We start from the raw sequence: 13,431 nt of genomic DNA, 5'->3' as shown, positions 1-13,431 counted from the left end.
TGAATCAAAGCCTTCTGTATGCTCTAGCATTTAAAAAAAAAAAAACCCTATAAATACGTCTTTGGGACACTTGGAACATAAAAAAAACCAAAAACGTATTTACACGTTATTGGGAGCAAATGAGTTAAAAACAATTGTCGACAATTATAGGCAGATTTTTGCGATTTTTGGGCCAGCCCTAAATTACGGAGCTCAACTGTAATCTATTGATTAAAAAAAAAAAAAAAACACGAATGCAAATGAAACGCGGCAACACTTTGCCTGTATGAGTTCCGGACGTGTTAAATCTACCTGATTTGCATATATGTAGTTCCCAGAATGCATTGTGTGGCAGTTAACTCTTTGACCGCCATAAACGTTTAAAGACGTTCAGTATAATCCTAGGATTGGCCGCCATAGACGTTAATTGACGTCTACTATGTTTTTTTATGGAAACGGGTGGAGGAAAGCCTTGGGCAGCTGTGCTCCAAGTATCAAGCCGATCGGGTTACTATAATGAGTATTCCTGGCCACTAGATGGCTGTGATGAGTCTTTTGGACAAGATCGGGTAGGAGACAACAGTAGAAGAAGAGAGGCGGAGCTAGAGTGTTGAGGGGGAGAGAATGGCTAACTTGGCTAAGGGAGTCAAAAAGGCTACAGATGGCAATCAGCTCACGCTTGATCCTTATTTTCAAAGCTCAAAAGCATCGACCAGTGCTCAAGAGCACAGTGATGACGGAGTTAAGTCATAGTTGAAGCGGTGACGCGGCCGTTTCGACCACGTCCGAAGGCCCCACCGGCTAGCGATGCTAATAACGTCCTAAGGCCGCACCGGCTAGCGATGCTAACACCGGAGAAAAGTGGTGCACAACCGAGCACGTCTGCACAGATGACGTTTCATCGGACGATGACGACTACTATGGGTCCGATGCAAGACAGTCTTGGACAGTCTTCCCAAGAACGTGAAGGTAAGCGCTAACATGCTAAGAGATTGCTAGTAAGATTACTTTTCGGGCGATCTGCTAGCAGCGTGTGTAAATGTGCTGATATACACTAAAACATCTATTACCTATACAAACGTGAATGTATATTTTATAGATCGTGCTCACAGCAACGTCCGACCGCTGGTTCTACGACAAAGAAAGGTAAAAAAAAAAAAACGTTTTCAATACACCGCAACAATAAAAGGAAAGTCTTTCGATAGTATTGTAATTGTGTATATATTTCTTTCAGCTCCTACTCAAAGTGACCCTTCTCACAGTGAGCACAACAATGGTAAAAAGAAAAAAAAAAAAGAGATTCTCCACAACACTAATAAAATATTTGATGGTAAACGTCTTCTATAATTTACAGAATGTGCATCAACCAATACATCCAAGTAGGGGTGTGAATTGCCTAGTACCTGACGATTCGATTCGTATCACGATTCACAGGTCACGATTCGATTCGATACCGATTAATCCCGATACGAATTTATAAGTCGATTGTTGCGATTTTTTTCATTCAAATTTAGAAAATACTAATCAGTAAGCTTGTAGAGTGTAAGATTTATATGAAAATGTATTATTTATTTATCTGAAATTTCAGTCTTATAGAGGTTGTAATCTGTTTCATGTTTGAACAGCATTAAAATAAAATATTAAGGCTTAATGTTCCGTTCATATAACATTCTTCCATGCTCAAGGTGTGAATCCTAAAAAAAAATTAAAAAAAATAATTAAAAAAAATCGATTCTGCCGATTATTGAATCGATTCGAGAATCGCGCGATGCAGTATCGCGATATATCGCCGAATCGATTTTTTTTTTTAACACCCCTACATCCAAGAAAAAAAGGTAAACATGCACACACACACACACACACACACACACATTGCATCACAGTGCTCTAAAATAATATATGATATTGAAATGTATATTTGCAGATCCCAAAGTTTGGCTGGCATGAAGTTGATGAATTCGGCTGGCAGCCAACCATCTTCCCCTTTGCTGCAAAACCAGGACCAAGGGATGCTGCAGCAGAGCTGAATTCCCACCTTCCAGCTGACATCCTGGAGCTCTTCATAACGGATGAACTTCTCCAGCACATCGTTCATCATACCAACCTCCACGCAAATCAGTCCATGCAGAAGCAGACTGACAAAAACTGTTGCGCACGTGTATATAGTTTGCAAAGAGTTTTCCAAATTGTTTGTTCTGATTGCTACTGTTGCATGTAAATAAACTGTTATTTTGCAATCAAAAAACATTTTTTATTGTTGGGGTAGTGTTTTATAGAAGTTTAGGTGTTTGTAGAATCACTCATGCAAAAAAAAAAAAAAGTGCCAAATTCACTAGAGTGCATGAAATAACATCGTTTCACAAAAAGCTTGATTTCTCCGTATTTTGGAAGAAAATAGAGGATTTGGGTGAAACGAAGGTGTTTTCTATTGTTGATTACTGAAGATCCGAATAAGGTAGAAACAAACTTTTTTTTAGATGAAAGATGAGACTTCAATCTTTCATTTGGTAGTATCCGCGTTTCCATAGTCCTAACACAACATTTTCTGTGGAGCTTGAAAGATCGGTAAAATTCTGTAAATCAGCTGGCAGTATAGGGGTTACCTTTTCCGAAAATGGCTGGCAGTCAAAGAGTTAATCAAGTTATAAGGACGTTAATCCCTGTCATATGTATTTGTGTTACCAGTAATTGAATTTGTGTCGTATTTAACACGTTTATGTTGGTCTATGAAAAAACTTTCTTTTTTTTTTTTTTTTAAACAAACCATAACTTTTAAGTTGTGTGTAAAATAATGACTTCCACGGCGATTCCGTGTACAAGTTACATTACTCATCTGAGGACTGCTTGTGAAATTATAAATGTATATATTTGATTGTTGGCTGGCTGATTAATTGGTCCGACATTACAATTTATTTTTTTTAACTTTACAAAGTCGTCTAGCGGGCCGGATTATACCCCTTTGCGGGCCTGATCCGGCCCGCGGGCCGTATGTTTGACACCCCTGGTTTACGCTCATTAATTTTACCTTTATCCATCCATTATCTGATTAGCGGAACATATAACGTACTATCTGTGCTCAAACTTCTACGGTTGTTAAAAATAAAAGTATTTGGATTGCACACATGGCACAGGTGTAGATGTGCTACATAAGACTTTGTTACTGTTGTATAAATACTTAAATTGACAGTCCACCAATGAGGTGAAGGAATTCCATGTGTTGTTGTGTTTAGTACGCAAGAGTGACACATGGTCCTTATTGAGCTATCCCATGATCCCAGTAAGCCCTCAGTACTTCCTGTTAATACCTCACCACACTACGCCATGTCTAAATGAACATACTTCCTTGCCTGCTCGCACACTTTTACAGGAATGCTGGGACTACATCTTGCGTTGAGTAGCGACAATATCAATATTTAATCATATTGTACCAATCAGCCAGCCACTTTTTATGTTGTGGTCATCTTTGCCATCAATGCTCGAATGAGCCGAAGTCGTACAAGATTTGTTGACACTTCACACGTGATCTTTTTTTTTTTTTTTTTTTTTTTTTAAACCCATTTCACTTTTAAATATTCTTACAGAATATTTAAGTTGAACTTAAAATAGTATTACTTTTGTGGCATTTAACTTTGGACGCTCCATTGTATTACCGTGTGCTAATGGTGCTTCTATACATACGGTATTGTAAATATGAAAAATAAAAGTTATCTTTCAAAACATCACCCCGACTGCTTTCTTCCACTTCCGCAACATCTCCAGATTCCGCCGATGACAGGGACTGAAATCCTGATCCACTCATATGTCACATCCCGTAATGATTATTGTAACGCCCTCATTTCTGTTTTTCCAACCTCGCCGACGCCAACAGACCCAAACCATCCAGAACTCGGCTGCCAGGATCATCACCCACATCAGTCTGACCTCATCAACCCTCTTCTAGTCCTACTTCAAAACCTAATCAAAACTCATCTGTCGCCTAATGGGGTATATGCCATGGAAGAGGCGGGACGTGATTTTGCACATCAGTTTGTTTCCGGTCCGGGTTGCGAACGTGTAACTGAGGGGCACAAAGTCGGAAGCACAAGTATTTTTGACGCAGCCCACACGTCGCAAACCGAACCAGAAACAAACTGATGTGCAAAAACAGTCCCGCCTCTTCCGTGGCATATATTAGTGTTGTTCCGATACCGGCCTTTTTTTGGCCCCCGATACCGATTCCGGTAACCAGTTTTGCAGTATCGGCCGAAGCCCATACCGTACCTACCACTGTTTCATGCAGTATCCGGGCCTCTCCCAATACTGATATCTGAACTGCAATACATCTAATCACTACCAGCCACTTGCGCTACGCCTACTTACTTTTGTTTTCACTCATTTTGGATAAACGGTTCAGATAATAATAAAATGTCTGATTGATGTTTTTAAATGATGTTTAATTTGTATTTTCAGCCCATACCTTGTAAGGTGACCTTGGGTGGCATGAACGGCATTACTAAATAGAACAAACAGTACTGTGCATGCGTATATGTCAAGATCACCTGCTAGGAGAGGCTTTCCAGCAGGGTCTTTCAGCAAATCGAGATAGTTTTCATCCATTGCAGTCTCAATTTTGCCTGAAAAGAAAGCATAAAACATGATGTACTTTGTGCAGTTTCATTTACACATCAATAAAATGATCATACAATATGTAAAAAGAAATTAAGGCAACTATGGCTTTAAACTTCCCTGACTTTATGAAATAATCAAACACTTGATTTGTATTTAAGGCGAAACATAATGAGATCTTATCAAATTTTTAAAGGTGAAGGCTTTGAGTACCGTTGTTTTTTTACCTGCAATGTACTATCTGCCACGAACAACGTGGATTTTGCGAGGTGACGAGTTGAAACCGAAAACTTACATTTTTCTGAATCAGCAGCAGAAAATGCTCCTTTAGATCCAAGTCTGGTACATGCTTGTGAGGAACGAGACCAAGAAGTTGGACAGTAAACATGTCTGCATCGTGGAGTGAGCTAACGCCACAACCAGATGACGCTAGTCTGACATCGAATAAACTCACGTTAGATTTAGGCAAAACAGAAAATATGTTTTCATCCATCCGTGCTCGTGAAAGGAACTGCAATATTCCTTCAGTGGCATGTTGGACAATAATAATTGGGTTTTGTGAAATGTCCATCCATTTGTTTGTTAATCCTCGCGGGTGTTAAAAATAGCGTCCGTTTGCTCGCGAGATTAGAAAATAAGGCAGTAGCCAATCCAACATTTGCTTTTCTGTTACCATGAAAACACAAATGAAGATTTCCGGGTCCTTTGCTTCTTTTACGTCACAGGTTACCGATGTGCCTGTTGCTGCAATGCTGCCATCTTTTGGAGACGCGTAACTGCTGCAATGGCAAATTTATTTTTTCTTTTTGCTTACAAACTTCAGGGCATGTCACGCATTAGTTTTTTTCCCCCATCCATCCATCCATTTTCTAGACCGCTTATTCCTCACAAGGGTCGCAGGGGGTGCTGGCGCCTATCTCAGCTGGCTCTGGGCAGTAGGCGGACTGGTTGCTTTTTTTTTTTTTAACCCCGCCAATGAATTCAAGGCATTTATTTTAGGTATTCATACAAACATGAGGTATTTGGGAGCTTTTGGGCACTTTTAAAAAATATATATCACTTCATATATATTGTCTTGGCCCATTATTTTGTGAAATTGATGACAATATGGCCATTTCAGGCTTGTAGGTGACTCTTGTAATGTTATTTTAAAACAAACAGAAACGTGAATCTGCCTTTATCCATGTCTTACATGTTCTGCCTCAAAAGTCACAAAGGCCGACTGCAAATTTACAGCAGTAGTACATGTTTTGGCACTGTGCTGTACATGACCTGGCTATTCACATCCAACACGTATCTAACATTTGTTAGACAATTTAATTTTTACTGTCAGCAACGAAATCACAGCTATTCTTCAACGTTTTGGCATTTATCCTATTCATCCAGCAAGTACATAAGTCAGGTTGGTGTGATTTAGAAGATCGTGTGCAGAATCATAAAGTGATATGTTGGGCAGATGTTTCCAACTTTCCATGCTAGCAGCATATCAGCAAAGTCCCTAGGGCCGTCTACCCTGATGTTGAATTTCAAGCTGTACACCACACCACAGGGGCACATGATCACAGCCAAACCACCTTGATGAATGAAAATAACTCAATAAATAATATGTATTTAGGACAACAGCATAAAAATAAAATCAACCAGAATAATACAAAAGCTCTCACCTGATGCTCCGCAGAGCTTCTCAACCATTTTATCATAGACTTGCCTATTTTTCATTTTAGTCCTGATGTGTAGCATGAGATCCAAGTGAGAACCTTTTGGAGTCGACACAACAATTGTTACAAAGCTTACACAATTTATCCACCTGTGTAGGTCGAGAAACAATAAATACACTTGACGTGTGCTTAGTGTGCTACATCTGGTGTTGGCCTACTGTTGTGAGTTGACAAATGTAAATGTCTTCAAAATGCTATTTCCTCCCTGCAAGTACAAACAGCCATTTTCACATCATTTGCAAATAAAATGATGTTATTCGATGTTTTAAGGTTTCCAGGTCAGTTGGTAATGGTGGAACAAAGACTTTATTTTTTTACAAACCCCCAGAGAAAAAAATCACAAACTGTGAAGTCAGGTTATCAAGGAGGCCAAGCACAAAGAGCATTTTATATTTTTTTTCTGTCGCTGCTTTCAAACACCCACTCCCTCATTCTGATTCATACATCCTTCCATCCATTTTCTTGACTGCTTATTCCTCACAAGGGTCGCGGGGGCTGCTGGCGCCTATCTCAGCTGGCTCTGGGCAGTAGGCGGGGGACACCCTGGACTGATTGCCAACCAATCGCAGGGCACACAGAGACGAACAACCATCCACACTCACACGCACACCTAGGGACAATTCGGAGCGCCCAATTAACCTGCCATGCATGTCTTTGGAATGTGGGAGGAGACCGGAGTACCCGGAGAAGACCCACACGGGCACGGGGAGAACATGCAAACTCCACCCAGGAAGGTCCGAGCCTGGACTCGACCCGGAGACCTCAGAACTGGGAAGCGGACGTGCTAACCACTCGACTACCGTGCCGCCTGATTCATACATTTACTTACGAAATATTTGATCATGAAATAGGGTTATTCTTTTTTTTTTTTTTTTTTTTTTTTTTTTTTTTTTTTTTTTTTCCCCCACCCTGTATATTATTATTATATCTATTTATGTTGGCAAAAACTTGAAGTTGGAGTGAAGCATGTGCACTGTGCAGTAGGACAATTATTTATTTTTTGGTACAAAACAAGAAAATGTTTAAGGCAGATTAGTAGTAGTCAAACGACATTTCATCACATTTTGAAATTAAAATAAACATCACTCCAGGTAAAAAGATTTAAGATAGATAGATGATTGTGAGGGTGGCATAGTGGGGAGTGGTTAGTGCGTCCGCCTCCCAGTTCTGAGGACTCCGGTTCGAGTCCAGGCTCCGGCCTTCTTGGGTGGAGTTTGCATGTTCTCCCCGTGCCCGCGTGGGTCTTCTCCGGGTACTCCGGTCTCCTCCCACATTCCAAAGACATGCATGGCAGGTTAATTGGGTGCTCTGAATTGTCCCTAGGTGTGCTTGTGGGTGTGGATGGTTGTTCGTCTCTGTGTGCCCTGCGATTGGCTGTCAACCAGTCCAGGGTGTCCCTCGCCTACTGCCCAGAGCTAGCTGCAATAGGCGCCAGCACCCCCCGCGACCCTTGTGAGGAATAAGTGGTCAAGAAAATGGATGGATGGATGGAAGATGATTGTGAACTCACTGTAGCTTTTTGTGGTGAGAGCCATGAAACAGTCCGTCTTTTAGTTTGTTTTGGAGATACTAGCCCCTAGCTTCCTATAGCATGTTGCAGCATAACTTTCTGTCTTTGTCTGTAGTTTTCATTTTTTTCCACGGATGTACATGTGTTCATCTTTTTATTGACTGATTTTTCTATTATATACATTTGTTTTGATTTTTACACTTGAACTTTATATTTAACAATAACAAATAAATAAAGACGTGAGCCATGGCTTCAATCCGCCAGCCCTTCTTTCGGATGTTGTTGATGTGCTCGGCGAAATCTGTTGTAATAATGTCCGAAAGAAAAAAAAAAAAATTGTCGGCTGCATCAAAGGAACCCTCCGCGCGGCGTGATGACGTCAAAACCCGACAAATACGACTGTACGTAGAACCGCCCTTTCCGGTCATATGACGTTTTGGTCGCGCGTCTTCTAGTGTTGGCGGGTGTTTGTTGACTGCCAGTCGGGGGAAGGTTCGCCTCATGCTTTATTGCAACACTATTTTACCATTTGTAACCGCGTTGCCGTGTACATAACAAGAAGATGTCTGACTTGGCCAGAGGCAGAAGACGTGACGGAAACAACACCGAACTAGAGGACAGGTAACCTGGTTGAGTGGAGTTTCGGTAGTACGTTCGAAGAAGATGGACCAATCTTCTGTCGGTTTGTTTTGGCATTGTTTTAAATATGTATTATAATACAGTTACGGCTGCAATGAATGTCGTGCTCAAATGCTCACTCATTTGATAGCTTTCGATTTTGCTTTTGACTACTTCGACGGCCATATGGTGGTTGTTGAGCTCGCTGGTCCTTTGTCGTTCGAAAATAGTTCCTCAGTTCTGTTTGTCAACCGCCACTGCTACGTGAAAATGAAAGAAAGGTGCGTTTTTGTCCTATTAGGCATTTGAGAGCATTTAACCACGCTAACATAGCCGGTTGGACGAACAGCAGGCAGTCGGAAGTAAGAAGCAAATGGCGGGAGAAACAAATGGCCCCTTGTTCTGTTGAACAAAAGAAGTAAAGGTGTATTATTTAGTTGACAAACTAGTATACACATATATGCGGTAAAAAAAATAAATAAAATAATGTGAGAGATTGCAAATGGTTTGAACCAAACACCGTTTTTTTTCTTTCCAAACATGGCATGCAACCATGGCATTTTTTTTTCACCCACTTGGCAGTAAGACGGTTCCAAATGTAGAAATTATTAAAAACAGAGAAACATGCCAAATAATTACTTTACCCTTTGGAATTGGAAGCATAAATGCAAGGTATATAGTGATACAATTAAAGTCTATTCAGTTAACACTGCTTCATCAAGAAAGGAAAAATAAGCAAATGATGCATGAGTTGATTAATATTTGAGACACTGTCTGACCTAACATTGGCATGCACTTTAAATTGCAGCATAGGAGCATACTTGGGAGCAGCTTAATTAAACTTAAAAACACAATTTAGGCAGATAATACATACAGTATTTCACTGGACGTGATTGGACCTCACCAGGGTTCTCCTACATTAACAGTGGCCCAGTGGTTCAAATCCACAACCTGATTGCGTTGGGCCACTTGAAGCTAATTGACGCTGTCTCAGACCTAAATAAATAATGGTGATTTTTTTTTTTAACCAATTTTTTTTAATATTCTATATTTTAAGTTTTATCCACTTAAATTGATCAATGATCATCAATCATTTTGCTGTGCTACATTTTTTTGGGTGGTTTTGTTAAATCTTTCTATAAGGAATGGCTTGAACAAGAGAAAATGTTAAATATTCAGTTAGATTTAGAACTAATATTTTCTTAAAGGTTTAAATAATACAGTGTAAAGTAGCAGTCCAGCTCACGTGCTTCACAGCTCTTTGCAGCCATACCATTGTGGACAGTCCAGCAGAACAAACATTCTTTGCACAAACAAAAAAATGTGCTAATGGCAAAAATCTTGCCCATTAAGATGCAAAACAACTACCGCTGTAAATACCATCACAGTCATGTGCTGCAGTTTATGACCTGATTCACAAGTAACCACAACTATAAGGTGTTGCAAAAGCCAACTTGTTGTTTTGTGATATTTAAATTGGGTTGGTAATACAAAACATTGAAGTTTGATAAATATGCAAACAAATCTGGAGGTGGGATTCTTTTTAACGACACCGTATAATACTTAAGTATTTTACTGCTTAGATGTCTTGATTGTATGAATACATTTGTTGATCTCAAGTATTTTTTTCCCCTCCCCTCTCCACTTTATAGGTCTCATGGCCGATCGCGGTGGTCCCACTGCAGGAAACGAGGCGTTGATGGAAGCTTGCGGTCGCGGAGAGATGATTATGATGATGGTGAAGATGACACTCACACTAACAGCAGAAATGCCAGGTAAGCGTCTCTATACTAGGGCTGCAACTAACGATGACTTCAATCAATAAATTTTTTTTCTATTGATGAATCAGTTTAAAAAAAAAAAAAAGTTTAAATTTATGTCCCTTTATAAAAAACAGGACATTATTTCAAATTGACCGTGCAGAAAAGTGCACAAACCGGATGCAGGGTGAACATCCCAGAGCTCTTAATTTTACGCTAAGGCTACCACGTTCACACTGCAGGGAGTGATGCCCACGTCAGATATTTTTTTGTCAAATCTGATCTTTTTATGTTCCCGTTCACATTACAAAAACAAATGTAACATCTAATGTAAACGCAATGCGCCTGGAATGTAACGCGCATGAGCAAACAGCACACAGCGAGTGACATGCAAAAAAAAAAGGTGTTTGTGGAAGTAAATATGGTCAGTTTTGAAAATGATGACATCGCAATTTCGATTGCATTGTGATTTTTAAAATTAATAATAAAAATGTAATTAAATGTGAAATAAGTGAAATATTGAATAAATAGGCTAGTTTATGAAAATAAACACAGTAGCCAGCCGAAGCTCGTTGTGAGCCGCGACCTCCGACTGATGATGTGTTGCTCTACTTCAGGGATGGGCAATCTTGGTCCTCGAGGGGCGGTGTCCCTGCAGGTTTTGGATGTTTCCGTTTTCCAACACGAGCTGACATATGATCAGCTCATCAGCAAGTTCTGCATAAGACTGATAACAATCCCGTTGATTGGAATCAGCTTGTGTTGGAAAACGGAAACCTCCAAAACCTGCAGCGACACCGGCCCTCGAGGACCGAGATTGCCCATCCTTGCTCTACTTGAACTCGGCTGCGTCTAGTGCAGGGATGGGCAATCTCGGTCCTCGAGGGCCGGTGTCCCTGCAGGTTTTTGAGGTTTCCGTTTTCCAACACAAGCTGATTCCAATCAACGAGATCGTTATCCCTCTTATGCAGAGCTTGCTGATGAGCTGATCATATATCAGCTGTGTTGGAAAACGGAAGCCTCAAAAACCTGCAGGGACACCGGCCCTCGAGGACCGAGATTGCCCATCCCTGGTCTAGTGGCTCAAGCCTATGACCGGTCTCAGTGGTTAATTCTCAGTTTTGCTATTTAATGTGTTTTAATGAGGCATAATCAGTGGTGTAGTGTTCCCTGGAGAAGTGGTTATATTTTGAATTTTACTTACTTTTTTTTTTTTTCCGCTTCTAGAAAACGCCCTGTTTTAGAAACGGAGGTATGTGAGGGGAAAAGCCATCATTTGCAATTACGCACAATAATAATATGTGACCCGCTCCGGCAAAAGGGTCCACATGTCGGCAGACTCAATCTAGAGCAGGGGTGTCAAACGTGGGCCGTATCCCACAGCCCGCAAATGGGTTTAATCCGGCCCACGAGATAATTTTGTAAAGTTAAAAAAAATAAAAAATTATAATGTCGGACTAATTAATGAACCGGCCACAATCAAAACATATAAATTTGTAATTTCACAAGCAGTCTTCAGATGAGCAATGTAACTTGTATGGGGAATCGTCATCTATGGGGAATCGTCGTCCTGGATGTCATTATTTTACACACAAACTACGGTTTGTTTAATTATTATTATTTTTTTGTAATCATGCACCGACATAAACGTGTTAAATATAACACAAATTCAATTACTGGTAACACAAATACATACGACAAAGATTAACGTCCTTATAACATCATTAACTGTGCCATGCAATGCATTCTGGGAACAATATATATATGCAAAACATGTTGAGTTAACACGTCCGGAACGTATACCGGTAAAGTGTTGCCGCGTTTCATTTGCATTCGCGTTATTTTTCGGAACAATATGATTACAGTTGAGCTCCGTAATTTAGGGCTGGTCCACAAAAATCTGCGATAAATGACGGCAATTGATTTTAAGTTATATACCGTTATTTTCCTTGAAGCGGCCCACTTGATAATATATTTTCCTCCATGCGGCCCCTGAGCTAACATGAGTTTGACACCCCTGATCTAGAGATATGGGCGATATTAGACAGTTGGACATTTTTTGTCCATTTTGAGATTTCTTCACAAATGGCCTCCTTGAGGTCCCTAGTTTCATTTCCAAGCAGCACAAAAGTCAAAATTGTAATAGAAGTGTATGAAAATAAGCAAATATTAGAGAGTATGCATTGTAGCTAGGGGGTGTTTTTAGCTTAGCTACGAGCTATAGCGCCAAGTCTTGCGTAACTGTTTAGAAACAACCCGAATTTCCTAGCCTCAAACGTAATTCACACATGATTTATATAAGTGTTGTCAAATATACGCGGATCTGCTAATGGATGGATGGACATAGCAAAAAAAAAAAAAAAGTTGAAACGCACCTTTCAGCACGAAAGTGAAGAGCCTACCTTGGAGCAGAAGCTATGTTGTCATCGGCCCACATACCGGCGAATTGTAATCCAATGTTCTCCAGGATCTCTTTCTTAATGAATCGATATCTACTTTTAATTCAAATGACTACGTCCCCCCCCCCCCCCCCCCCCCCCCACACACACACACACACACACACACACACACACACACTCTCACTCAACTAAACCATGTCCAATGAAAGACGAACTCGGACGAGCAGCTGCAGGTACCCCCGCAGGGCAGACTGATTCTGCCACTCATTCTTTCACTTAAGCCTGGTTCACACGGCAGGAGAATTGGCCTGATTTTAGCCCCAAATTTCCCCTCCCGACAATCGCAAGGACGCGCCGACACGCAAGTGATAATCTTCACAGATAATCCTGCCGTGTGTGTTGTCACCACACGTGCCGCCTCCCGATATCAGCGCTCGGAAGGACCTCCGACTTGAAATCGGGCATATCCAACATGTTGGATTTTTTTGGCCCGACTTCGCTCCGTGTGCGGTGTCCCCCGGGGACGAACCATGCGCGCAGCAGATTGACAGTGACATGCAGTCAATCAGTGCGCCAGCGAGGAAGCCGGTGGTGAATCCAAAATCAAAACAGTTATGACGCAGCAGAAAGTATGCTCGAGCTATTACACTTTTTATTTTATTTAATTTTTTTAATTAATTACTTGTATTTTTTTTATTTATTTATTTATTTTTTTATACGTGCATACACATTCTACACAAATAAACGTGGTCTCCGGGTGGGACGCCAATCCGCGCCGCCAGCACCGAGCTGAGGGCAAGCCGGTGGGGAATCCAAAATCAAAACAGTCATGACGCAGCAGA

At 40.7% G+C, this 13,431-nt stretch overlaps 3 protein-coding genes across 7 annotated transcripts in view; 2 read left to right on the top strand and 1 right to left on the bottom strand.

The window, feature by feature from the left end:
* The window catches only part of ccdc142 (coiled-coil domain containing 142), a 30,380-nt gene extending 17,668 nt beyond the window's left edge, over nt 1-12,712 (bottom strand). Inside the window, exons 1-5 of one of the 5 annotated variants that reach the window (XM_077532940.1) lie at nt 12,593-12,712; nt 6,249-6,341; nt 5,039-6,158; nt 4,880-4,933; nt 4,518-4,592 (exon numbers count right to left, since the gene is read on the bottom strand). In XM_077532940.1, coding sequence (XP_077389066.1) covers nt 4,518-4,575 — 58 coding nt within the window. In that variant the 5' untranslated portion in view covers nt 4,576-4,592; nt 4,880-4,933; nt 5,039-6,158; nt 6,249-6,341; nt 12,593-12,712. Of the gene's footprint in view, nt 1-4,517; nt 4,593-4,879; nt 6,667-12,592 lie in introns of those variants that run through there. The other 4 variants (XM_077532937.1, XM_077532942.1, XM_077532938.1 and 1 more) reach the window with 4 other exon arrangements.
* Nucleotides 345-2,224, top strand: LOC144025837 (uncharacterized). The gene is made up of 4 exons (XM_077532194.1): nt 345-948; nt 1,079-1,125; nt 1,214-1,255; nt 1,904-2,224. The coding sequence occupies exons 1-4, from the start codon at nt 822-824 to the stop codon at nt 2,195-2,197; spliced, it is 510 nt and encodes a 169-aa protein (XP_077388320.1). The 5' UTR covers nt 345-821; the 3' UTR covers nt 2,198-2,224.
* slbp (stem-loop histone mRNA binding protein) overlaps nt 8,211-13,431 on the top strand; it is a 33,766-nt gene continuing 28,545 nt past the window's right edge. Inside the window, exons 1-2 of the mRNA XM_077532946.1 lie at nt 8,211-8,433; nt 10,083-10,205. Coding sequence (XP_077389072.1) covers nt 8,375-8,433; nt 10,083-10,205 — 182 coding nt within the window. The 5' untranslated portion in view covers nt 8,211-8,374. The remainder of the gene's footprint in view (nt 8,434-10,082; nt 10,206-13,431) is intronic.

Source organism: Festucalex cinctus, chromosome 9 (assembly GCF_051991245.1).
Source record: "Festucalex cinctus isolate MCC-2025b chromosome 9, RoL_Fcin_1.0, whole genome shotgun sequence".
Classification (NCBI taxonomy): domain Eukaryota; kingdom Metazoa; phylum Chordata; class Actinopteri; order Syngnathiformes; family Syngnathidae; genus Festucalex; species Festucalex cinctus.
The sequence above is the reverse complement of the archived record's forward strand: the minus strand, read 5'-3'. Positions and strand labels throughout refer to the sequence as shown.

Bases quoted from the DNA above. Each gene is read 5' to 3' on its own strand.
- LOC144025837 (XM_077532194.1), top strand. From the start codon at position 822: ATGCTAACACCGGAGAAAAGTGGTGCACAACCGAGCACGTCTGCACAG. The intron at 949-1,078 runs GTAAGCGCTAAC...TATATTTTATAG, and splicing joins GTCTTCCCAAGAACGTGAAG to ATCGTGCTCACAGCAACGTC. The intron at 1,256-1,903 runs GTAAAAAGAAAA...GTATATTTGCAG, and splicing joins TCACAGTGAGCACAACAATG to ATCCCAAAGTTTGGCTGGCA.